This window comes from Nesoenas mayeri, assembly GCF_963082525.1.
Source record: "Nesoenas mayeri genome assembly, chromosome: 8".
Lineage (NCBI taxonomy): Eukaryota > Metazoa > Chordata > Aves > Columbiformes > Columbidae > Nesoenas > Nesoenas mayeri.
In genome coordinates, this window is record NC_137554.1 from 25,494,774 (window position 1) to 25,521,407 (window position 26,634).

Here is a 26,634-nt window from a genome sequence, read left to right on the forward strand (position 1 = left end):
GGTCTCTGACGATACTCACCAACTGTAAACACATGATATTAAAGGACTGTTATATCTCCATTAACATGGAACAGGTTCAGTGTGATTGAACGTTATGAGACTAAACACCAAATGAATAAATAAGTGGCCTCTTATTTACAATAAGCTGCTATCGAGGCCATCTTTCATGTGTTTCCAAAAGTCAGAGGAAGTAATATTTCAACAGAACGCTTTGTTTGGGAGAGCAATTTCCTCCTAAATAACAGAGGATTCCGCCTTGCGAGGCTTCTGCAGGAAGCCTGCATGCTGACTGTAAATATACCAATCAAAAAACAATTAACAGCAGCTACATCTGTCCTCCCTGCTCAGTCATGCCATTTAAAAAAAAAACAAACAAAACCACTGTGTTTTTTGAAGTTTACTCAGGTCACCTGCATCACTAACTGCAAACAACCATCAGAAAATTTGGGTGCTAAATCCATTTAAAACACAAATTTGTGAATGGTCAGATTGTGCAGAGCTTTTGAATATTTCGTCTTTTTTTTTTTACTGTAGGATATTACCTTAAACCACAAGTTGCCTGTTCCTCTGGTACGTCAGGCTTTAAAAGATACAGCCTATTTAGCAACAAACCAGTTATGAAAAGCAGTTTTTAAGACTTTGGTGATTTTTAAAGAATGAGCTGAGAAGCACCTCCTTTCACAGACACTGGAAATTGCTCAAATATCCATTTGATTTCTAGTGAAAGGCATCGCTTCCAATCTTCTCTTCTTTTTCATGCAAGGGCATATAAACATTTAGAAAACAGGAGTGGAAGAACCAGCCAGCACGGGGTGATTTTATCTAATTTAACCAGGTCTAGTGGGCTGTCAACGCTTCTTTGCTTCTCAGGTTCAGCAGGTACCTACCTGTATGATTTGTTCCTTGAGGATTCGATGGAAACTCAGCTGCCCCAGGTGATAAACCGGCTGCCACTCCTGCGCCTTCTTGGTTGCCACGAGCAAGTTGGAGATTTCTGGAAGGCAGGGAGAGAAAATATTCTTTTCAAAGAGAACTGCATTCACCCTTCTCAGTGATATACATTATTGTGTGTGCTCACTGCAAGGTAAATCCCTAAAAAGAAAAAGAATAAGAAACTTTGACTTCTGCTCTGTCATTCAAGAGAGAGTTCACTAAAGCAGAGCTACATATTTTATATTATATATGAAGGATATGAGCTATATTGGGGCTGATATAGAGAAACTGATAGTGTTCACTGCACAGAGAAATACCTGGAACCAAAAGAAAAAATACCTCTACTGTACATTGAGTAAAAAACCACACACTCCCTCCTGCCAACAGGTCCATCTCCAGCCTGCAGATGCGTTAAGGGGCAGCTGGTGTTTCTTCTCTTTATCTCCTTGAAAACTTGTGCTCTGGGAAAAACCAACAGCCTGTTTCTAGAGCGCTAGAATTAAATTGGGGAACGGGAAATGAAAGCCCTGGTGCTTCCTCCCGCTCTGTTTCAGGTCAAGTTAGATCCTAAAGTCTTGCACATGAATTTTGTCTTCGCGTGTTTGACAGCAGGTGTTATTGAATACGATACGATGGGTTTAGATGTGCGTGTGCATCCGGCCTTCCCACTGCTGGGAGCAGAACATGCGCGTTGGGGCTAAACCGTGATCTGAAAACAATCAGTAATGAACCACGCACTGGAAAAACTGCTTTATTTCTGCATCCCCTAAACTGCTTTGTGAACAACCAATTAGAGTTTCAAAAATTAGAAAAATACATAAATAAAAACAATAAAAAGAGACAGAAGAGGGAAGAGCAGAGATGATGCTCTGGATCCCACTGTAACCAATGCCACTGAAAAGCTGCAGTGGGCAGCCCACTCCTTGACCCCCTTTATTTAATTCCAAATACAGCTGTCAAAATGTAACCAAAATGTCCAAATGTTTATCTCTCCAAGCCCCAGACAATTACTAATGTCCTCTACATGCATTAGAACAAGCAGGTAATTCATGTAGCTCAGTTATTCCCTTTATTCTAACAGGAAATCACTATCTGATCGACAAAATCACACCGCTGTGTTTCCTCTTTCAAACAAAATCGAGGTGCAAGACACTTGTAGTTTATAGCAAACATTTTTACTAAGTGTTGGCATTAACAATTTAACAAATGCAAGATTGTCCCTCTAAAATCTGACCTGACAGAGGGATTTACTGACTGACAGGCTGTTCTGGTTGAGTCCTAAACCTTCCCTGCTGCTTTGTGGTAATTAACAGAGTGAAGAACAGCTCATAACGAGAGCAAACGAGCTCCAAGCCCTCCTTTGCTGGAGGAAGGCACCGCGATGCGCGGCGGCGCTGCCGGGCAGACGTGACTCGCTGGAGCAAAGGAAGAACCTTATATGGTCCCTGCTCGGCCGCAGTGTTTCAGCCCAGGACTCTGAGTCAGCTGTGACATTTGCTTTTTAAACAAATCTGCAGTTCCACCTCTGCCGCCAACACCACAGGGCCAGCTGTTTAGGTAAAAAAAAAAGGGAAACCAGCACTTTTCTCCCAGTCATTTGGAAAGTTCACCCAAAGAAGGCAGATGGGAAGCACCAGCCCCTGAGCGTCCTGCGCTGAGCTTGTCACAGCACAAGGAAACCCTCAAACCTCCTTCACAGCACCTGCTTTTGCTTTCTGGCAAGACTCCTCCCCCACAGAGAAGGAATAAACTTTAAATATCATTTTTTAAGTGGCAAAAGAGCTTCCCGTAAGAATGCAGAACAAACCAAAGCTGCTTAGAACACGTACCTACAGGCCACCTACCTCTGGGTTTGGGCTGGCAGCACCTCTTCAGCGTGAAGCTGATGTTGTCTGTCCGCAGTATCTGTCCTTTCAGGTGATCCATCAGCTCTTTTAAGGAGGAGAAAGACTTGTTGGAACCATGCAGGAAGTACCCGCCTTTCTTCACTTCAATCTGGAAGTTCTTGTACTGGATTGAATTATTTATCGTCTGCCATTACAGGGGAGAAGGGAAAAAAAGGAAAGGAAAATCCCAATCATTAAAGTGAAAGAACATTTGTAAAGCCATAAAAGTTCCCCAAAAGCCTTTGCAATTAATGTAGGACCAGTTTATCATTTCCTCCTAAGTGAGGGTCCTCTGATCAAACTCCAACAAAGTAGAAAAAGGCCCTAAAATTCCTATAACCTTCAGTCCCAGGAAGGCTCACAGTAACAGAGTGGAAGAAGAGCAATATAAAGATGCGATCACCTAATGATGGCCTCGGTGTTTTGCAGAGCCCCAGAGCATGCAGAAGCCCTGACAATTCAGAAGGAATTTTCAGTTGGTCAAGAATTGCAGAATCTGGACCACAGTTTCAAAATCTCAACTTAAAAATAGCAAAACTCTCTTTCACAACCCAGACCGTTCAAGGAGTGAGACAAGATTTGTGGCTGTTCGGCAAACCTTCCCATTTCATTCAAATGTATTGAGGAAGAAAGACGGAATTTCTGACATTTATCTCAAGCCTTTTCAGGTCCTGCCCTCTGCTCCTGCTCTTCACGTCTCCCACCTGCAGCTCCACGTCACCTCTCTGAGCCTCACAATGATTCCCAAGACAAACTTCATTTCTTGTTTCAATGTCTCAGTTGCCCTGTCTGTTAGAAGGCAGCTTTTCTGCAAATACCTGCAGAAATTACCCAAATATCAATGGTAAGAGATGACTCTTACTTCCAATAAGGTGTTTTTTTTACCATTTTGTTGTTTCTTTTTCAAATGTCTCTTTTTGACCTCATCACTGATTCTGTTAACATTTTTTTCTAAGAGAAGGGAAACAGTTTATTTGCCTTTGTGCTATTATTGTTCTTATGTGAACACTTTAAATATCCTCCCAAAACTAGCAAGTCAGCTGCAGACTTCCAATGGAGGTCACTAGAATTCACATTTCTGTGCAGTTGCTGCGTTGTTCTTTTCTATTCTAACTGGTTCTCTTTCCTATCCCACCTCATGAGTTTTCGCTTATCATTCATCTTTCAGAAACTATGTTCCACCAGCCAACTGTGTATATGTATATTCTGTGGTGCTGTACACATAAAGGCAAATGTCCCCATGCGATATTTTTACAGCGTGTCAGTAGAAATATATTCATATAATTAAATCCACATTCAAGAAACATTAAGTAAGCTGCAGTGATAATTCTGTATGTCATTCTCACACCATATGAGTTAAAAAAGCTTAATTTCAATCACGTTCATGCACAGTTTTATTGCTACAACTGTTCTGGATGTAATGAACTGTATTTGTTGATATAGTGTATTTGTAGAGATACAAACACACATGAAAATGAAGCTGTGAGTACAAGTGTCTATACTCTGCTGCATCAGCTGTCAAATAAAGATAAGAGTGTCTTCCCTAAAGAACATAAATATATCAGCATGGATTCCAGGAGCTGCCAGTCTTCAGCTCGTTATCATATTATGGCTGCGAATGTCACACCCGACGTTACCTCCGAGCCTTCAAAACAAGTCACCGTCATGAGGATGTGGTTAAAGTTGGTGCAGCTCCACCTCAACACGTACATTCCCGCTTCGTTTCCTTCCTGCCGCAGTTTGTTGATGGCGTATTCCGTGCTGGAAGAGTCAGCGTATTAACACAAATGAGGAAAAACAACAAATGAGCAGTTGCATCCAAAATTTGTTATTAGTAAATACACAGGAGAGTAATCCTGTATTTGGAATAAAAATGTATAACAACAACTTAGAAATATTTCTACTATTATTAAAACATGACTGAATTGTGTGCATTACACATGCTCACATTTAGCTGCAAAAGAGCAAGGGAAGGAAGTTTTATTAAGTTGTTAGCTTGCTTAATGGGGAAATTCCACATCCAACACTGCACACGTAAACTCTCAGTTTTCTATACATTGCATGTTCAAAGAAAGAAAAAGCCCAAAAGGTGGATAAAAGGGAAAATAATTGCTTTAGCTATTGAAAAACCAAAGGCTTTGTGCCTCCATCCAAGGAATCCCGGGGTCAGTGTCGATACAGTTCAACTCTGTTTAGCTAAAATATCCCCATCTGTTCAACTGACAATGATCTTTGGAGCTGTTAGTGAAGTAAGCCTCAAAATACTCCTAGAGTGAGGGAACGCTGGTTTGAGAGATAAGTTGATGTGCAGAGAAACACTGATATTTTTTCCATATAATCCTGAGCAAAACTAAGTTGTTTTACAAGTTTTTGGTAACTTGCAGCCTTCCAAATGTCTGATTTCCTCAACAGAAGATGCAGCAGCATTAAAGGACTAAATTATTCAATTGGGAGAATAAAAATCCAACATTTTACTAACCAAATGGGTCCATGGCATCCATTTTTGATGTTGTGCTCGATGAGCGGGGGGGCCACATCGGTGCAGAGGTAATGGTGGGCGTCCGCCGTCAGCCTGAAATACCCATCTATCAACGACGCAAACGACAGGGCCTCAGCGTGCGAGGACAGTTTTAATTCCTACAACAGAAAGATATTTCAGTTCTGTTTCAACATTCCACGAGTGGTTTAATATCCAGCCATTTTTGCATAAAGGGGCTAAAAAATTGTCAGAAAGGTACAACAGAAAACCTTCGATATTCAAGTGTTAATGAAGAATCCCATTAAAATTGTTCTGCAAGGAGGTTGCCACCCAACAACACTGTGTCACCACAGCTTCCCATGGCAGGGAAACCAGCCAGGGTTTGGTTCTTACCATCCTTTTGTTGTCCTGCTTGTTAATGCTAACTCTGGACTCCTTGATGACAATGTGGGTAATTTCAGGAAAATAGGAAAAATTATTCCACAAGTCTTGGATTTTGTGTTTCTCTTCATCCTTTTTGTTTTTGCCATCAGACTTCTTCTTCTTTTCTTTCTCTGTCTGTACAGACTGCAAATATATTTTGGATAAATGTATATGAATAAAATGATATGTTTGTAGCACAGTGTTTTTACACTAAAACAAAAATTCATGGCAAATTAATCCAGCTATTTTATTCTTGAATGCCTTTTGCACCGAATTATGGATTCATTTACATGTTCAGTGTATATTGCAAGATACATTTCAGTCAAGAACTGGCCATGAGACAGTTTCCAGGAGGATGAAAGCAAGCAGTCGTTAGCTGGGTAAATTACCTCTCAGTATCCTCAGCATAACTTCAGTAGCAGTGCAGGGCTGAAAGGGTTCTACTGAAATTTCTACATTATGCACTTGAAATACTCTTTCAGAGCTCAGCCCAAGGGCAAGAGCCACATTCTTCTCGTGCTGCACCCCCAAACTGCCAACAGCAGAGAAATTCTGCATGCAGACCACAACGAGCATCTCACAGGTCAAAAATTATTGACAATTATTAGCAACTATTTTAAAAGAGACAAATGTTCAGGTTGAGCAAAGCTTCCTGGTAGTCACAGAAAGGTTCTCACTGAGATGAAAGTCTTTGGTTTAGGCATTTAGGTAAATATAATCTGTAAATCAGCAGACACAGGAGCCTTGAAAGAAACACGCTGCACTTCTTGCAAGCTTTTCTGCTCAAACATCAGTTTTTCCTCCCCTGTCCCCCATTAATATTATCACTGAAGACAGAAATTCTCCATCAGAGATATAGTTGGGTTATGTCTAAACAGACTGAAGCACGATACTGCCCGTGCTACAAAAGATCCTATCAGCGGATCTCAGCACTGCGGGGAAACGAGGTGAGCAAAAATAGGTCTATTTGTTCAAGTATTAAACACGGAGACAAAGCTCCCTCGAAACCTCGAGCGTGTTTAATGTTTATGTACACAAAGTACAGAAGAGGTTAAGCAAAGCGGCCTCAATTAGCAGCACATCTAAAATATCACTGACGTGAGAAAGCTCAGCTTTGCTGTCACTATATTTTAATTTATTTGTGAAAAATCTATGAGTATGAGCAAACACAGCACCTGAGGTGCCATGTACAGAATAAGCATTAACTGACTTTGACGTGCAGACAGAGCACCAAACCATAAGGGCCTCCACAGACATTAATCTTTGGAGACTCAAGTCTGGTCAGGCAGACATAGCGCAGTCTTGAATTTTCCCAGTGAACAGGTTGTGCCGTGTCCATCCTTGGAAGTTCCCAAGAGCAGAATGGTCAAAGCCCTGAGCAACCTGCTCTGATCTCAAAGAGTGCTGGACAAGACACCTCCTGAGGTGCCTTCCAATAATCCTACAATCCTTTCAATAAAAAGCTCATCTGCAGTGTCTGAAGATCATGACCATTTTTTAATAGTTGTTACACCCACAAAAGCAATCCCCTAATTCTCATTTATCAAGGAATACTTACACTTGGCTTGAGCCTCCACTGAATTCCATTGTTTCCTGTTACAATGACTTCATATAGTGGGAGGATCTCATTGTCTCCACAATTAAATCCATTTATTTCATTTTCAGATGTAATCAGCAAAAATGAAGTCTCAAAAATTTCTGCTCCATAATGTTTGGTCAAGGTTTCCATTGTTGATAAGTATTTAACTTTCAGATCACGAGGAGACACGCTACTGTCACAAATGGTTTTGTTGTTAAACTCTTTAAGGAAATGCTTGAAAACATTATTTATCCGAATCCTGGTTAAGAAATTCCTCTGTCTGATGGTCTTGTTCAAAGTTTCAGGAATATAATGCTTATAGCTAGAAGGAAAAACAATGCCATGAGTTAATACTGTTGTCTTCTAAACTTCTAATTCTCTAAAATGTGCAAGTGCCTTTGAAAGTTGAAGAGAACAAGATGCAGTGAACCACTGTTCAGTTGGTTTACAGCATTAATAGCCAAGAGGAATTCAAATAATAACCTTATCTGAAAGCTCTTTAGTCATATGGATACACCCCACTCAAATCAATAACAATTTATTCTAACCGTTTTCTCATTAGGTTGCCACTCAACAATGCCATTTCTGAACCTAATAACCAAAACTCTGAATTTACAGCAAGTCAGTCAGGACCCAACACATCAGTGCGCTGGGTGCACCCGCTGCAGAGATTTCAAATACTCTTCCAGTAAGAAATAAAACAGGTTTTCTAATATCTCAATTGACAAGATTAGGAAGACCCACTTAGCAAAAGTAGCTGGAGCTTGTAACTCCTGTACAGTCAGACTCTGGAAGGCAAAATGCTTAAAATTCCACCCCGGAAGAGAAGCGCAGCAGACCCAGCAGTGACAAAGAAATTATCCCAGCTCACCTGATATCTTTGGGAAGCTCCGGGAGCTTCACGTTTTTGTTGATGGCATAGTGAGAGATTGCAAGGACAGCCATCCCCAGACATTCGTTCTCAATTTCATGAACCTCTTGATCATTTTTAGGATCACGGATCGGTGCCAGGCCTTTCACTAAGTCATACTGACCCTTAACAGGAAGAAAAAAGCAAGCCATTAGATTTGGTATTTGTCATAGTTTATCTATGAGCAAGCAATAGATCACAGGTTCTCCTCCAGCAAGAAGAGTCGTCCAAAATGGAAACCCAGGGTAGGAAGGGGTAGGAGACAAAGGGAAGAGCTGGGCAATAGATGGAGCATTCTCATAGACCAGAGAAATAAAAACATGGACAAGCACTAGTGACCTCGCAAACCCTGCCTGCTTGAGAAGAAACACCAACATTTGTGTCCAACATTTGTGCCTTTCAAAATGATGATTTGTGGAGCAGGTGGAATGGCCATGTGGACCATCCCAGCACATCCATCCCACCTCCATCCACAGCATTGTTGCGTTGACCAAGGACATGTATAGACACCCAGGTAGAACATCTGTACTGCTCAGACACTTCCACAAGCCCCAGCCCCTTCTTTTATACATTAGCCCACCAAAACCTCACATGTTTTTTGTCACTAACTAAAGAAAGCACTACCCCTGTCTGCCTCTAGCACCAGCATGATTTTTTTTTTTCCAGAACACAATAAATACTTTGTGTCTCTGCTTATCTCTGCCCCCATCGCCGGGTGACTCTATGAACTTCACGCACTCAGTCTCTAAACCACATCTCAAAGCCAAGATTGCAAACTCTGTGGCAGCCGCTTTGCCCTGGGAGAGTCTGAAAATATCTACCAAAAAGCAAAGACATTTCTGTTGCCTCATACTAGCACTAGTGTTTTTCTATTTGGCCTTGTGTTTAAATGTTATTACCAAAAAGTAAAATTCTGCTTAATGCAATATTGTCTGACAATACCCATTAGGGTCCCTGCTCATTCCACAACTTAAAAGGTGGATCATTCTTTTTGCCGGCACTCAAAATAAGGAAAATTAAAAAGAAAAAAAAGAACAAACCCAAGTTTTGCAGCATGCTTTCAAGCAGTGATTTTGCAAAGCTGCACCCATGTACACAGAAACATTCATACAAAACATGGCATAAGTTAGTGTGATTACACAGAAAAAAATATTTGCTTCTTTTATTCTTTTAGAATGCAGGTGGCACCATGCAAATTCGCACATAACTGTGGCTGAAGTTTCTTTCACTGTGGTTTCAGGACAAAACAACAAGGATTCACTGGAGCAGGTTCATGCTATCTCTTTTTCTGAAGGATGCAATCCTATATTTCAAAAGCTGAAAATTCTGCAGTAATTAACAGTAATTAAATTCTCAGAATTAACAGCAAACATGATTTCCTCCAGTGCATTTAATTTGCTCATTTCACAAGCCTGCATCAACTTCAATGTTCCCATTTCTTTTATGAAACCAGACAGTTTCCAGTTTGCAAAACTCATTTGTGTGTATATAAACTTTTTCGTACAAGTGCACAAGTTTTCTGAACTAGGGACCCTGCTCACTTGCCATGCCCAGCTGCACATACAGTCAACATGTGGGAGGCACAACAGAAGGAACATAAAACTGCACATAGCAGGCTGTGTGACAGCGGTATTGTCAGGCAACGTTTTAACACCACACAGTAAAAAAAGACTCGTTAAAAGGACACCATACTGTCAGGTTTAATACTGCTACTGCTCGTCTACAGAACTACAGATGTCAAAGTTATTATGCGCAAATGGTTCGCAAAAGAAAAGGTGATGGCTTCTCTATCCAAAACCAGTTAATATTAAAAGAAAGTATGCTATAAAAATATAGCCCGTTTTGGACTGGGAGACAGTTTCCTTACATGTTCTGCATATGAGTAGCTTGCTCTTCATGTAACAAGTTCTCTCCACTATACAGAAGTATGAAGAAAACACTTATCAATGTTAACAGATAATGTAACATGCACTTTAAAAGTCTGAATATAGTTTTTCAGGGCATCTTCTAAAGGATAAAAAAGTTTTTGTGTGACTACGATGGCAAACATACTTGCAAGCAAGCTCTTACCTGTGCAAAGATGTATTCTAAGGAGTTTGCATCAAGGATGGGGGTTCCTTCTGGGGCCAGCTTCTTCTCGTACGCGCTCTTCGCCTTCCTTGGGGAATGCCTCCACACTGAGGGCTCGCTTTCACTAGTCCCGTGCCAGTTTGTGAAGTAGTATCTTGAAAGAAAACAGGAATAAACTTTAAAAACTTGTGGGAAAATCCTCCATGTACATTAATATATATTTTAAACTTTTGAAAGAAAAGCAGTTAAAAGTCAAAATCCATCAATCTTCTGTCCTGAGGTTGCAAGGTAAGTGGTCCACTGCTGAAACGACATGCCTGGCCTGGGTGACTGGAGAAAAACGGGTTTATTAGTCAAAGGTCTTCAGCGTTCCTACTCAACAGTATCTCACTATTAACTCACGATCCTTGTCGCATCCCTGCACAGCCCACCCAGCAAGAAGGCCCCGCTCAGATGATGTTTCCATCACTTCTGACATCACCTGAGCAGCGTCAGAGGGTGTAAAGTCTCTGCTGTGCATTATCATTGCAAGATAAAGTGGGTTAACAAGATCTCAGGGCTCCTCCTCCACTTGGGCTCTGCCTCACTCCCTGGAATTTCTGCTTCCCTTTGGTTTCTGATGGAGCTGGTGAAAAAGACACATTCAAATCACCTGGTTTTAAAGGGACAGTCTATCTTCTAGGTATATTACAAGCAAGCTTTTTACCCATAGCTGTACACTAAGCTGCTTAATTAAAAACCTGCTAAAGGAGTTGGCATCTACTAAAAATTAATGACATTTTTGAGTTCAAGCTCTGTTAGCACCTTTTGAGAAATCTTTACCTAAATTATTCCAGAAATCTGTGTTTTTCTGGGTTCTAGTAACATTTTAAATCAAGTAAAGTTTAGTTAAATCCAATTCAAATCAATGTACCTTCTGCAAAGGTTCATGCCTCGCACATAATTATGAGCTGCTTACAATTAAAAGGTTACAGCAGAGAAGATTTACCCCACTGCTAAGTGGGAAGGATTTCTGAAAGAACATGTCAATCTAACTCCAGAGGAGCATTCAGCACCGGCAAGAGAAAACAATGAGAATTACTGCATTGTGTATATATATTGCTGCATTGATACAAAGGGTGATGTGAAATCTGACATTTCTGATGGACAGGGATGACCATGTCACATAATTTATTTCACATTACCACGACACCTCAACAGCGAAGATTTTAATGTCTGCCTAAATATGTGATCAAAATTTAAAGATTTTTTGCGACCAAAATGAGATTAAACAGTTCTACACAAGAAAAAACAAACAAACAAACAAAAGTGAATGGTAATAGACACTGCACATAAGAGAAGTAGCAAAGCAAAACTGAGTGGAAAAAAACTAAGGTTTTAGGTAGAAAATGCTGAGGCATGTGATGGGCATATCCAACTCTCAAATTGGAAATACATGTCTTCTGTACTGAAAGAAAAAGCTGCATAGATAAACTACCTCATCATCTACAAACATATTTTGAGATTACAAATACCAAATCTGTTTAAATAACAAATCACTATGTTGCCCAAGCAGTTTCATTTGAAATATAATGCAATAAAAATGGCAAGGGACGTGTCCTGAAGAGAAGACAATAGGCAGGCAGCAAGTCAACTGCCAAATGCTTCCGAACACCATGGTGCAGGACAACTCGCACGCAAACATGTATGTTTTATAATATGTGACTGTACCTTCCTGACTCGTCTCTGACCAGAACAGGAGTTGATGGATTGAGCCCCAGCACTGTGGTGGTTGAGGTTGGTGCGTATCAGCCTCAGCGCAGAGAAGAGCAAAACAAAATTCGTACTTCTAGTTCAGCACTGTGTGTTTTAATCACACGTTATCTGCACAGTAAGTTGACCGTTCAAATGAAGAATTAAGTATCAAATTCCTCTTTAAGAGGTGACACTTTCTGTCCTGTGTTGCTGTCCATCCTTTCTTTTTCATAAGTTTTTTGAAGTCCCCATAAAGCAGGTAGCTATAGCACGAGCAGGAACATCAGCACACAACTATGCCAAAAACTCCTGACAAATCCTGTAAGATCTGACCAACTCCTTTGGTTGAAGCACAAAAAGCAGAGCAAAGCAAATCCTTCTGCCTCCAGGAAATCACTTTGTTTCCGTACGTTTCTTTATAAGATGAGTGATAATTAATAACTCCAATTGTTTTGGTATTTCCTGAAAATCATTATGGGCAAGGTATTGTATATTGTTTGTAATTGAGAGGAGAATTTGGTCCTTTCCCTACTTAATTGCACTGATTAAGACAACACAAGTTACAATAAAAATTAGAGCCCTATTGTTTGAGGAACTGTATAAGTAAAGGAGACTCTGCCTTGAAAAGACTTGTGGTAAGGGGGAGACAGATTATTACCATCCTACTTTCACAAAGAAAACAGGAGCATGACATTTCCAGTTCAGAACTTCTGGAGACGAGCTGGAAAGGAGACTGTGCGCCCAAGTTTCGGGAGCACGACCCACCTCTCCTTTTGAGCAATTTAGCCCATTCAATCTGGCCAAGAAGTGGTGGAAATGTCAGATCTGCTGTTCTCTTTCACCTCTAGCAGCCCTGATAGTCCTTTTTTCCCTCAGTTTCCAGGAAACACGTGTCTTGTGTCCCTTCTCCACACCAACAAACGCTGCTGCCTCTGGTTCAACCGCAATCCAGCTGTGGAACAGTTAAACTCCTCCTCCCTTACTCCAGGATATTACAAAATACTGTGGTTTCTTACGTTGTAGACAGTTGGGTTTGTTTTTTTCTTAAACTTGAGGCAAGTGAAAGAAATATAGGGCTAGTTACAAAGTTTCTAGTGAAAAACACGTCCTTTTAAAATATCACCAAAAGTAGAGGGGCTGGCACAGATTGGATGGGGAGAGGAGGATGGGGAGTCAGAAACCAAATCTAAAGCTTTCAGCAGGGAGAGAAAAATCAAACATCTAAAAGCATTTGAAGCTACTCGGTCATATACCTTCATTTTATATATAGAATTTTAAGAGGACATGACTAAATTGAACCTTTCAACGTAATGAATTTCAGAAATAAGGGTGTCCACATAAAAATGATTTAGTCTCTAAATGACATATACAGTCTAATACAATGCACTATTAAATAAGCCCAGACCATTTTCCTTTCTCAAGTGGATTTCTGCCTCTTGCAGAGCTCAGAATAAACAATATTCATTGAGAGAACAGTTTCACAATCCTGTGTTGCTCAGCCCTGCTCTCAGTTCAGATGCCCAAGCCAAGACACGCAACATATCAGAAACGAAAGAAAGGAAAATACCACTTCATCGATAAATACATTACAGCATTCCTAGGGAGACAGGAATCTTCATAGATTAGCGCCTAAACTCATATAATCCCTTCTTAAACACATATGAAATTATGTTAAATACATATTCTTGGGCCAAAGTTTGCCAATCTTCATGCATCAAGTACATCTGACAAAAGAGACGGCCCTGCCAAACTTCACATCCCAGCTTCAGAGCTTAAAAAAATAAACCAGCAGATCTTTTAAATACATAAAGCAGGGCATCTTCCACAGCTTCAGCCTATAAAATGGTAGAACAGAAAACACCAAATACAGCCAAAACTATTTGTTAATAATGAAGTTTAAAACAGCATTGTAGTTCTAATCACAGGATTAAACTCTCACAACTACATTTTTTAACTACCACTTTATTTTACTGAGAAAACCACACCACATCAAAGAATTTCAGTGTCGAGGGAAAACACCCCAGATTCTCATTATATCAAGAAATTTTATTATCCAGCATATGGTTAATCTGACTGATTTCTTAAAGCAAGAAGGGGCACTTACTGCTCTAAGAGGCCATTGGAGCCCTCAGAGCTTCTTTTAGTTACTCCATTCCATTATTGTATGGTGTTTATCTGCCAAACTTATAAACAGCTGTTTAAAACTGAGATTAGCCAAGGTTAAGTCATTAATACCACTAAATAAACTGTGTTAAAGTAAAAAGAAAATACTACAATATCCTCATCCTCTTCTAAAATTGGTATCAGTATTATAATTACTTGAAAAGCCAAGACCTTGTTGTTTTCATTATTTTTTTTCTCGTAACAGTTCATCCAGCAACAACAACAATTTCAGCCTGGCACAAGTGGAATCAGAACTGAAACACCTCATAGTTCAAAGATCACATTTTCAGAGCTCTCTCTTTGTATCTGCATATATATAAGTGTTTTTACACACACATACATCAGCATGTACATGCGATAGTCAGGTTGTCTAACTAGAGATTATCGGGAAAAAAGATGTTAAAATGCACACAGCTATACTGCAGCTTGAAGTTTCTCCTGTACAGCCCAAACTGACCATGTATGTGAACATTACATTTTAAGGCAAAGAGGGAATATTATGTAGAAGCTCATTTTCTTATAGTTGTACCTTGACAAATTGACAAAAATGATCTTTAAGATGGGTAAAGTTCCTAGACTTACTAAGCCTGGAAGCAAAGCTTAGTGCACATATTTTTCTCCTACATCATACATTTAAAGCTCATATGGATGCCAGAAGAAAGTCAGAATAAAAAATTTTAAAAAAGAAGGCAGTATAAAGTGCAGAATTAGATTTCTATCAAATCCTAAAAGACGGACATCCTTCCCTTAGCATGTGAGATGCTCACTGTTGTCACTGTTACTGCTTTCATCTTGCAGCAGCCGAGGGCTGTGGTGCCCATTCAGCCCCAAAATCTCAGCAGGCCACATACTCTATTTTGGGAACTCCACCTGAAGTGACATCCCCAGAGGAGAATTTCAAAAGCAACAGAATGTTGCTTTTCCCTTTCAAGTCTGTAGCAAAATTCCCATTGAGTTCAACAGGAGTACAGTTCAGTTTGAACACTTCAAATGGAAATTGAAACATGCAAAATACTGACATAATAAAACAACATTTTTGAGCCATTTTTCTTCAGTTTAGCTTTTAACTAGTTCAGTCACCTACAGCTTTGTGGATACAGGTTCTTGGGGTTTTTTTTTGACTTGTGGGGCTTTTTACAAGGTTATATAGCAAGACGAAAAAAAAATCAGGAGACATTTTAAGCTTTCCTGTTAATCTCTTACCTATGCTGTGAAAAGCAAGCTGCTTCATTTGGTTTTGCTTTCCTGCATCTTCAGTGAGTTCAGTACTAAGAGTGAGAGCAGCTACCTATGGCTACCAAAATAATTTTTCAGCTGTTTTGCACCTACCTCATTCGATAATGGAGCCGGTGTGATGTTTTCTCATCTATCTTAAACACCTGGTTTGGTGCATACCAGAGTTTTTTGTTTTCATCGTACAGTGCAAAGAGATTATGGCACAGAGGAGATATGGCTGTCAGAGAAAAGTAAATTAATGTATGAATTACAAGACTAAAACTGATATGCACACCTCAAAAATACAAATGCATAAAACAAATATCTGATCTTGCAAAACAGACTAAAAAACCAGAAACTGATACTAGGACTAGCGTGAAAGAAACATTAGAAAGTTATGCTTAAAGTGCAACTGGAAACTCTGCATTGGTTGACTCCACTGGTTCCATCATGTATTAAGCAGTATATCATTTCAGCTATTTCTAACATTAAATTTATTCTGAAATCCTGATTTTGCCAAAGGTCTGAACTTAAGAGGAAATTACTTAAAAACCTGCACTTTTTACAGATCACAGAAATGGGTATTTCAATAAAACCACTCTGCAGTACCACAGCTTTGTTCTCAGTGGGTCCCTTCCAACTCCGGACATTCTATGATTCTGGAGTTTTATTTTATTAATAAATTTTACTCCTATAGTTGAAAGAGAAGGTTTTAGTGAAGTGATGAAAATCCCCCTTCTCATTAGCAAACAGAAAGCATAGTGTGTCATTTTTCCATTCTTTGCTAATTCAACAGAGGCTTTTCCAACAAAGAGCAGACTTTGACCTGTATGTGCAGGCTGTCCTGCTTTAACCTTTGCATTTACAGCATCCCAGAGCAAAACAGGCTCCAGCTCCCATTGTTGTCCCTCCCCCAGTTTCCTGCTCCATCAGAGGCAGCACCTTTGTGCAAAAGCCCTGGTCAGGGAAATGACTCTTTTGCAGAGCCCTGTAGCACGTGTGAAAAAACAGAGAAGGCAGAAAGAAGTTCCCTTAGGTAACGCTGACCTTAAGTCATTTCTTCAAAGGTTTTAAATTTCCAACAGAAATTACTGGGAGCAGTTGCAGAGTCTGTGGGTTCACATCCAAACAGCAGCAGCTCACTGCTCCTACATGCTGACATTAACAGGTGGGTTTGAAGTACTCATTTTCATTAAAAATATTCAAATATTCTGCAAGCATTGACTTACATGCAGAGGATTTTCAATACCATCAGGACCTGCCACCGAGAACTTATTTAAAATCCATATACTCACAACAGCGCTGGGCAGCTTCGATGCACAGCTCCTCCGAGGTAAACTCGCCACTGGTATAACAAATGGGATTTTTATCTTGCAGGTAGAAAAGTATTTCTAAACCCTGATGCTGAGCTTCCAGGTTTACTTCGCTCTTCTTTGTGCTCCTCATTTTTGCACAGAAAGCCATGGCTTTGCAATCTTCTTTTACGTTTAGATACTGAAAGTGAAGGGAAAATAGTTAAGGAAAATGTGAAGAAGAGTTTGAACGTTTGTCAGAACATAAATCCATTGCTTAATGAGGCTACTGCATACTATGATGGGCCAGGCATAGCATTTCTCAAAGTCTCCACCTTGTTATTCAAAATCAGTACTTTTCACAAATGAGAGGAGAGTGAAAAAATAAATATCAACGATTATTCTGTTTCTGGTAACTCTCTTTCAAATAATTCCCCTCTGTTCTGGTGGTTCCATGACTATAAAAAATTTATCTTCTTACTGTAAAGGAATAGCTTTCACATCCTTAAGCACCTAACTAACTGGAAAACAATACTTGTGGCTTGTTAATATAAACAGTACAATTTATACTTCCTTTAAATATGTTAGCTTCTATTTTTACAATCTCCTAAGCAGCTAAACATTTCTGATTGTTTTCTCCCCTCTCACCCTTTGTTTTTTAAACTCTTGATAGTTAAGATGTGGTGAAATGAGCTTTATTGGAGAGTTATTTTTTTATTAGTACTTTTCTCTCTCTCTCTCCAGAAGGAGAGAGTAGAACTAAGTAGGTTTAATACAGTATCTGTTAGACTGCCAAGAATGCAAACAAGACAGCTCTGACTCAAAAGAAAATGCATGTTGCATTTTACACCCAGTGCTTAAATAGAAAGAGTGGAAAGGAACTAGATGAGCGCACTCTGGGTATCATGGGGTCTGTGTTCTGTGTTTTACTAAGCTTTAGCTCAATTACTAACAGAAGCCCAAACCACCAATACTGTCATTTACAAACTTAATCCTCCCACCGAAAAACAAACAAACAAAACCAAACCTCAAAAGCCAACACACCTGCATTTATGTGACTGTCTGATCCTCTACACAACTGAAATGGATTTATGTTCGCACTCTGCGAGGGCAACTTGGCTCTGGCTGAGGAAAAAAAAAAAGAAATTGTTAGGAATGGTTTTGTGCAGTCTGAGGCACAAAAGAGATGGTCGGGCTGATAAAATGCCACTTGCAATCCGAGGGAATCTTTCCATCAGCAAAACTGAGACCTGGATCTAGTCTCAAGCACAGACAGTCACAGCAAGAATCCAGGAATCTATGCAAGTCTGCTGATTTCTCCTGACTCTTTGGGTGCACCGGCCGAGATGCAAACAAAAAACAGGAGGAAAGGCTTGGTTATTCATTGGGTTTTTTTCGTATTTTCGGAGTATCAACCACCAGTTTGGTGCTGTACTCACTGCAACCCTCAGTTGTAGCAACAGACCATTCTTCTCTTTGCTTTACCTCCTTCAAGGCTTTTGAAGTCAATTCATTCTTCACAATTTTAACTACATATTGTTCATTCCAATTCTTCCCTAGTCTCTATCGTTTCTTCCCCTTCCTTCTCCTTCGCTCTTTGAGAGGTGCAGAGCCTTGGCTGGGCAGCAGAGAATAAGGAAACATCATCACAAGGGTCACTTCCCTCAGAGGAACCCTGTTCACAAGGAGCACAGTCCATTACTTCAGTGCCCCCACCTTCCAAGAGCCTACTTTTTTTTTGTAAGCCTTATCGAACACCACAGACCACCTTGGCATTCTGGGGCTGGTTTGCAAAACTACTCCCATCCAAAGTTACAAGTTACCCTTATGTAGCAAGGCTGAAAAATATCAACACAATCTTTTTTTGACTGTAGGAGTGACAGTGTCACTATTTAAAGCATTGTCTGATGCCAGGGCTGTAAAATGAGTCTAAACTAAACGTGACGGTCCAGGTGATTTGGGAAACATCACCCACCACTCCCCCAAGGCTGTCAGACTCCTCTGCTTGTATCCTCCATCCCTCCCTTCTTCTCTTCTCCTCCATCTCTGCTAAAATGTACTTGGAACTAAATAAATACGTATTGTTTTTGCTGCAGCAGCATTAGGCCTTGATCTGATATAGAGACTTCAACAAATGTTGCTTTATAAGCCTTAGGCTTAGTCTGGAGAAAGCCTGACCCTGCTGCACAAGCTTCCCTTGCGCTTGGAAAGTGCCCAGCACATGTGATACCATCATAGAAAAAACAGCATTTAACAGCACAGCATGTATTTACAATTAAATTGCATGTTTCTTCCATTCGTGCCGCTTTAATGCTAAATTTGAGTTTCCAAACACATTCCCTCAGCAATAATATGGGGAAGAAGTAATTGTGAGCACGATTACTGGAACATGCAGAGAAGCCAGTTGTTATTTCTGCACAGTACCAGAAAATTTAAATGTAAAAGGTTAAAGACATTAGCTTTAATCTAATTGAAAACACTCACTTTTAAACAACATATCTTATAACTGAAACTCAATATATTTTAATGTCTGTGTGGCCACAATATTAAAAGGATTGTCCAGACGTTTTAAAATGTGAAGGGAAATATAAAACCATTGCCTTCTTGCAGATCCATAAATCAAAATTGTTGCTTTTCAACATAGCATTCTTTGGTTTTGCTTAATCGCTCGTATTCTTGTTTCTAATCACAGCAGCAATTCTCCAAATACAAAAGAACCTCAAGGGTGGTTTAGTTTACAATATGTTTGTGGGAATGAACCAACCAAACCAACATCTAATCTCTGACTTTCTGTTTACTAACAAGTGTTTCAGATATTCCCATGGTCAATGTCAGGAATTTGCCTTTTTAAAAATGTATCTTGATCTTCCAAAAAGTCTCCTTTGAGCAAGACAAATTCCTGCTCTGTCTCGCACTAGCATCTCTCTCGCCAGTCCTGCCCGGCGATATTCTCACTCATGGGTCGCAGCATCACATTACACAGCCCTCACGCTTCATCTCAGAAATCTGAGGGAGATTTTTAGTCTTTGCCACTTCAAAGGTTTCACAGACTCAGTGGACCATTGTTTTTTGTGCATCTTCTGCAGATTATCTCCCTCTCTTGCATCTCCCTGATGAACTTACAGATACCGGCTGTATCCTTTCTCAGGTTGATTTTCCTTGGCTTGCGCCACGTTACACTGGCCCCCTCCTGCAGGACAAGCTCCACTGTCCCCTCCTCATCCTCACAGCGCTTCCTAACTCGCACCCCACCCTCCCAGCAGAGAGGGGTGATGATTCATCCTCCACAACCACAAAATTGGTGATTTTGGGTGCACACGGGCACAAGAAACAAACCACACACCCACAACTGCCAAAAGTCACATCTCGTTTCTTTGGATGAGGTCGGTGAGCACGTCTGGAGCACACGGAAAGTATTTTTTTCTTCATATGCAGATGAAGGCCTCACAAAATTTTGGTATCAAAAAGATGAAAAGTTAAAAATAGAGAAAAGGAATTGTAAAGACAGGTGGTTGTGAATTAGCTTGTTTCTGGTTTGGCTACTAAACTATTAAGACTTAACGAAATATGTGGAAGAGAGTAATATTAGGTAAAAAACATCAAGTTCCTGCCTAAGACTTGCCTCAGCCAAAATCTCCTTAGTAAAAGCAGAGTGGTTCAAACCCAGCAGTCCTGGCATTTCTAAGGAAAAAAAAATGATTGTACAACACTGCTAAATAACCCCTTTGAACTTCTGTATGCCTCAAAAATCAAGGAAAGAAAAGGCGGAGGCGTAAATTAAATACTTTAGAAACTATTTGCATATTTTCCTTGAAGCAGAAGGAAGAAATTAATCCGCCCTTGAGGAAGGAGGAGCCTGGGTGAGCCAACCTGAGGCAAACATGCCCTCTGAGACCTGCTGAGATTAAAGGTAAATTTTGTTTCCTGCTCCTTTTAGGGAGTTCTGACAGAAAAACCAGCCTCTGCTACACTGTCACTGCTGGGCTGCCCATGCTTCACCAAAAACAAGGATCACGGAAGCCAAATGCAAAGGTAGAAGGTCTGTTTTGAGGGCAAAAGTCCCTAAAATGTGAGGAAAATCCCAGATAAAATCTGACCAAACCACAACTCAGTTTGAAGCTCCATTTGCAGGCTCTTCCTCTTTTTTTTTCCCCCTCTCAGCCAATCTAATTTCTAGTTTCATGACAGGGACAGAGCCAGGGGATGTTTGATTGCTTATAGCAGATAGACTTTCCTTAAGCATGCAGGGCATCCCATTTTGTAGTATTCATAGTTTACGTCAGCCCAGAAGTTCTCATTTATTATTTCAACACAGTAGTAAAGAAACTTGTCACAGCCCATACAGCACGGGACATGCATCTAATCTAGGATAACCTATTGGAAAATCATTTAAAATAAAACCAGGCACTCTACTTAACTTCATAAATACTAACAAAAGAAAACGACAGTACTGATATGATAGCAAATGGTGATGAAGTAGTACATTAAAATCCCAAATCACTGAAGGCACTGCAAAGGCACAACGATCACCATAGCAAAGCTTGGACCAGCCTCGATTAACTAAACCTCATTGGAAAGAAAAGGGTTAAAGCTTTTAATTAAACAAGAACATGATCATACACAGAACTCCTTCAGGTCAAAAGCTCTGGTTCAAGAAAGCCTAAGGGCAGCAAAAGGTTTGGTTCTTCTGACCTGTGGATCTGCTCCCTACACAAACTCAGCTCTCAACACTCCCATTCGCTAATAACAGATTATTTAAGATTAACTACACTATCGATGCTCTTTTCTGGGGATGTTTCTTTCCAGTCACACTGAAGGAAAAAACTTTTAAAGTATTGGAGATTCAAGAATGCAAATGCTACAGGGCAGAATGAGGTTGCCTTTTTAACTGTATTTGAGTCCCTTCTGTGCATACACAATATTTGATCATCTTTATGTATATGATTACATGCTGGGTTTTTTCCACAGGACTCCTTCACTGAATGTGTAATTCCAGTTTTATTTTATTTTATTTTCTCTTTTCCTCTTCTCTTTTCTTTTTTCCTTTTATTCACAGTGATCTCACCACACACTGTTTACCTCTGCCCCAAACCCAGAATTACCAGTCTCCCCTGGGTTTTTCTATAGCATTCATTCTGTGACATGACTGATCTATGCTGTAAAACTTTATTTTTAAAATCATGCTGAGAGTGCATAGAGCGGAAATCTTAAGCAAAAATAGTTAATGCATAGCAAAGTTCTTAAGAACTGAAAATCAGGGTGCGTACGATGAGGTATGTCAGCCAGCCTTCACTATTCGCACACTTCTATTAACAGATGTTCTATATTTTTATTTTTAGCAATCTGACTCTGAAAAGCAGAGGCGGCAGACTCCTCTTGTGTTCACTGACCCGACGCTTGACGAACCCACTCAGTTCACTGTCACGCTGTAAGAACGAATCGTGCTCGTTTCCTCTGCTTTTCCAACACAATTTCAGCTACTTCTCTGAATTTCGTGATGTGTCACCTATGTGGGAAGGGGTTTTTCAGCTTGCGTGTTCATTTACCACCTTTATTGTCCCATCTGTTAAAGCTGTTGCAGGTGCGCAAGCACACACACAAAATCACATTTTCCTTTGTATTACCTAATCTTTTCAGCCTGATGTTCCTTTAGATACAGACTCGGCCTCTATGAAAGCAAGAGAGACCAATAATTTGTATAGCTTGCTTCTAAACTGTCAATGTGGATTCTAAATTATTTCTCATTGCTATTTCTGGTATAATAACAACTATAAATGATACAGTTCTTGAGAAGCTTACAACCTGTTACTATATCCTTGTATAATCAATGCTAACCACTTCTCACCTAAAGCAGTATCAATTACTTTGGGGGCAAATATATTCATGTATCAAGCTTCAGGCCATCATGGAAACCAAACAACCAATTACGTGATTTTTATGTAATTACCATGTAGCCAATACTCCAAAGCCTATTACGGGCAAACTAGAGGAAAGTTTTTTTGTTTGGTTTGTTTTTCCCCTTACAAGCCAAATATGTCAAAAAGAGCATTATTACTAAGACTGATGCTAATGGGACTGAAGGGAGATTCCAGCCTTAAAGAGATTCGCACGGACAAGCTGTTTTTACTGCTGCCTGTGACAGAGCATTAATGATCCTCTTCCTTCTTTTACGTTCTCCTCCACGCCGCTCTCCCACGTCCCCTGCCCGTGCCGGCGCCAGCATGCAGCCACCCGTTCGCACCTTGCAGATGCGATGGAATTTCTCTGGCAAAGAGCCACAGCATCTTCCCAGCAATGAAGCAGATCTTCAGGAAACGCCGCCTCTTCCTGGTGGCACCGCACTGATTTAAGGGGTTTCCTGAATTTCAGTTCCGATGTGTGGAAAAAAGTTCGGTGTGGCAAAGACCTCCAAATCCACACTTTCTTGAAAGTGATGAAGTTGTGCAGAGCTTGTTCTTTTGGGGCTCACCTGGCAAGTGGCCCTCGGTCAGGTCACTAGAACTGGATGTGGCAAGAAGACACATGCTGTTGGTGCCCCAGTAAAAGCTGTAACTTCAGTGAAACCCGATTTAATGTGCCTCACAACTGGGGCAAATAAGGCAAACCACAAGGTCATGCACAGCAGCTCTGCAACTCTCTGAACTCAAGAGTCTTTGGTTGGATGCCCAAGTCTGAAGTCAGCGGAGCACTGAGGTCTATAAGGAGGTGCTGAAGCCCAGGGAACGTCTCTACCTTCTCCAAGAGAGGAAAACACACTGTAGCCATTGCACAGATCCATCAGAAAGGCAGAGGCGGAAACGAATATAGAAATAATGGGAAAAAAAACCACAACACTGCAACATGTAACATTCTTGCTCTGACAACTGGGAGACTCCAGAGAGATGATGTTGTCCCACAGCTCACTGTGACCTGGATGGTGCTGTGACACAGGAGCACAAGGGGGATTCAGTGTCCAACAATGTGCCAGGACTTCTACAAAGCTTCAACACCTACCTTCCTCCTCCACAAAACTTCCTAGTAATTCAAACTCCTTTTCTTTCTTAAGATTAAGGAGGTAGCAAAAGTTTTCCTGAGCAGGAAGAACATGAAGCAGTTCCACTGTCCATGCCTGCTGGATAAAGGTGTGGACCTACAGAACAACTCCCCTCTTTAACCAGCCTGGAGCTTCATCCTGCTCTCCCGAGCCTTAAAATATGAGAGATGTCACCACACTGAAGAAGAAATTGATGAAGAAATGACTTGCTATGCATCTACAAGCTCTCCTCCAAGTGCTCCTCACAAGCCAAGGGTTTTCCAAGCCACAATCCATCCCATCCCCACCTTATTCCCTTAACTTTCATCTGCTCAGCAGTCTGTACATGCGGACAAGACATGAGCCCCATGTCCTGGACACGCCATCCTGGAACAGCACCGTTCCACACACAGCGCTCTTCTGCTGGGTAATTATTTAGACTGAGAGCGTCCCTGGGGGGGGCGTCTGGACCTCCAGTTGCAAAACAACGACATCGCCTTTAGCATAATACCGAGATGATACATCCCCTCAGGTACAATGGCCAGCTCCATGATCAACTGGTGCTCCTCAACAAGAGAATCTTATACTCTCCTTCTTTTCAAGGAAAAAGAAAGCTTAGAGTTATTACAACATCCAATTTTGGATCATGTCTTAGTTCTTCAGTAAGAAAAGAAAACAAGCAAACCGTCGATGTCTAGCGAAGTCAGGTATGGTGAAACAGCACAAGAAACAGTATCAGCATGTCTCTTCTGCAAATGAGGAGGAGGAGAAATTAAATCACTTGCCCGCTTACCCAAGCAACCGGCGCCAGTATCGGTGACTAGCATGGGTCTCCAACATCCTACTCTGCAGCCTCTGACACCAGAGCTAGGTTTAGAAACAATAGTTTCTCCAAATGCCAGCGGCCTGAGTAGGCGGAGTTCACACACGTGACAGCTTTCTAGTTCGAGAGTATTTAAAACACGTGAAGGGGCTGGGATTTCTGGGTGACCACAGCGCTACTGCAAAGCTCCTCTCTGCTGAGACTCGAAGGCTGTTCACAAGCCAACCGCAAAGCTCACGGCGCAGGAACCGTGCACGGTCATTTCCCTCGCGCTCAGCCCTGTAGCCACTTCATTGAGAGCAGCCACCAGATGTTCTGAACCCTTTCTCATTTTCAGATAGTATCACAAAATGGGCCCTCTTGTCCCGGTGCTCTCCATCTCCTGCTTCCTCCTCCCCAGGCTGGGCAGCACCATCTGCACAGGCTGCACGGTACAATGGTGGCAGCAAAGAGGGACCACAAACAAGCCCCATGCTCCCTCCCCATCCTCTCCACCATGCCCCGTGTGCGTGGAGGTGCCCTGGCCTCAGAGAAGGAATGGGTGAGAAAGAAGGTTTTGCCACAGCAAAACTTCATTACCCCAGAGGAGGAACGTGCCCAGCATCACTCTGCAACAGGGCTGAGCTGCCCAGCAGCAGCTCTGGCCCTCCAGCACCTCACAAGAGCTGGAGGTACTGATGGCAAAGAGCAACCTCAGGCGGACCACAGCAGCCCTCAGAAGAACAAACTGAAATATGGGCACCCCTTTGCATTCTACCTGGTTTAAAAATAAGCGTCACTAACTTGGTGCCACTTAGGCCTTGAAGAGTTTTATCAATGTGGTCAACATCTACTCTGCATATGGCAATCCCCTCGGTCGCTGTACTCACCAAGATTTCTGGTAGTCACATGCTTCCTGTGGTGGCTTTGCACTTTGGTAAGTGTTTTTTCATGGTTTGCCTTTTTCTTTTATTTTTTTTTTTAATGTGGTGAGAGGATATTGTTAAAGTTCACTCTTAATGGCTCACCATTTAAAACAAGTCACAAACAAAACCAAACAAAACTTAACCAGTTCTCTTGCCCTTTCTGTTCAGAGCAAACCACCAACAAAGCCATCCCCTAACCAACAAACATTCTTTCTACAGACTAGTTGCAAAAACATACAATTTCACAGCAAAGTTTGAATTTGCTATTGACAGCAAGAGCAACTTGATCTTCCAAGTCTCTTACCCCTCTCTGTGTTCTCATCTCATATTAAGTTAAAATCACCCTCTGTAATACTGGAAAACAGCATGCAATTCTGGTTGGACAAGGTATGGCCAGGTGGTACAAAAACAATTGCAGGTTTAAATATAGTGTCTTAACTGAAGCTCTTTCTGTTAGGCACTAGATATATAGTTCCGACATAATGACTAGAACAGCTGAGATTTGAAGCACAAAAATCTCTGTAAAGCAGCAGGTGCTCTGGTAGCGGAGGAAGTGATAATTGTAGCTGTGCGGTCCCGTAAGTCACCGTGCAAAAACATCTGTAAAGGCCCTTGAACATGGTAAAACACAATGGGAACGGAGCAATGAGAAAATTTTCAATGGGACTCCAGATCTGAGCACAGATCACTTCTGGTCTTACCAGCAGGGCTGCAGATTAATCATATTTGGCAAAAAAAAAAAACCCAGGCATCATCAACCATGAAGAACTATCAGGTGGCACCTCCGCCCTCCAGGCAAAACCCAGTTCCTGGAAAATCTGCCACCTGGCAGCATGAAACTTGGCAATAGGAAGAAATGGAGTTTAGCCTCAGTTTTTCTCACCCCCCTGCATCTGTACAAGGGAGGAACACAGTAATCCCAGCTGCCAGCACTCCCACAGCGTTCCTTCACTGAGGACTCAAGAGAACTGCAGCTGGTCTCACTCCAGCGGGAAGCCCAACTATCATCAAGAAAAAAACCCTTAACTCCAGACTGTGCTTCCAGGTCCAGCAAGTTGGAAGCGCTAGTTGGAAAAAGAGCATTACCTCTTTCTCTGCCAGATGTAAACTGCATTGCAATTCCTACTACATGCTGCAAACCACCACTCACATTTGAACACAGATTGTAGCTTTCCTCTGCGTGACTGTAAGCAAAGCGAATCTGGCTTTT

The 26,634-nt window shown here is 41.1% G+C and overlaps 1 protein-coding gene across 2 annotated transcripts in view; it reads right to left on the reverse strand.

The window, feature by feature from the left end:
* The window catches only part of JAK1 (Janus kinase 1), a 56,565-nt gene that overhangs the window by 10,199 nt on the left and 19,732 nt on the right, over window positions 1-26,634 (reverse strand). Inside the window, exons 2-12 of one of the 2 annotated variants that reach the window (XM_080348396.1) lie at window positions 17,729-17,809; window positions 16,688-16,886; window positions 15,507-15,630; window positions 10,281-10,434; window positions 8,172-8,335; window positions 7,280-7,622; window positions 5,692-5,865; window positions 5,299-5,456; window positions 4,457-4,580; window positions 2,778-2,964; window positions 888-994 (exon numbers count right to left, since the gene is read on the reverse strand). In XM_080348396.1, coding sequence (XP_080204522.1) covers window positions 888-994; window positions 2,778-2,964; window positions 4,457-4,580; window positions 5,299-5,456; window positions 5,692-5,865; window positions 7,280-7,622; window positions 8,172-8,335; window positions 10,281-10,434; window positions 15,507-15,630; window positions 16,688-16,886; window positions 17,729-17,734 — 1,740 coding nt within the window. In that variant the 5' untranslated portion in view covers window positions 17,735-17,809. The remainder of the gene's footprint in view (window positions 1-887; window positions 995-2,777; window positions 2,965-4,456; window positions 4,581-5,298; window positions 5,457-5,691; window positions 5,866-7,279; window positions 7,623-8,171; window positions 8,336-10,280; window positions 10,435-15,506; window positions 15,631-16,687; window positions 16,887-17,728; window positions 17,810-26,634) is intronic. The other variant, XM_080348397.1, reaches the window with a different exon arrangement.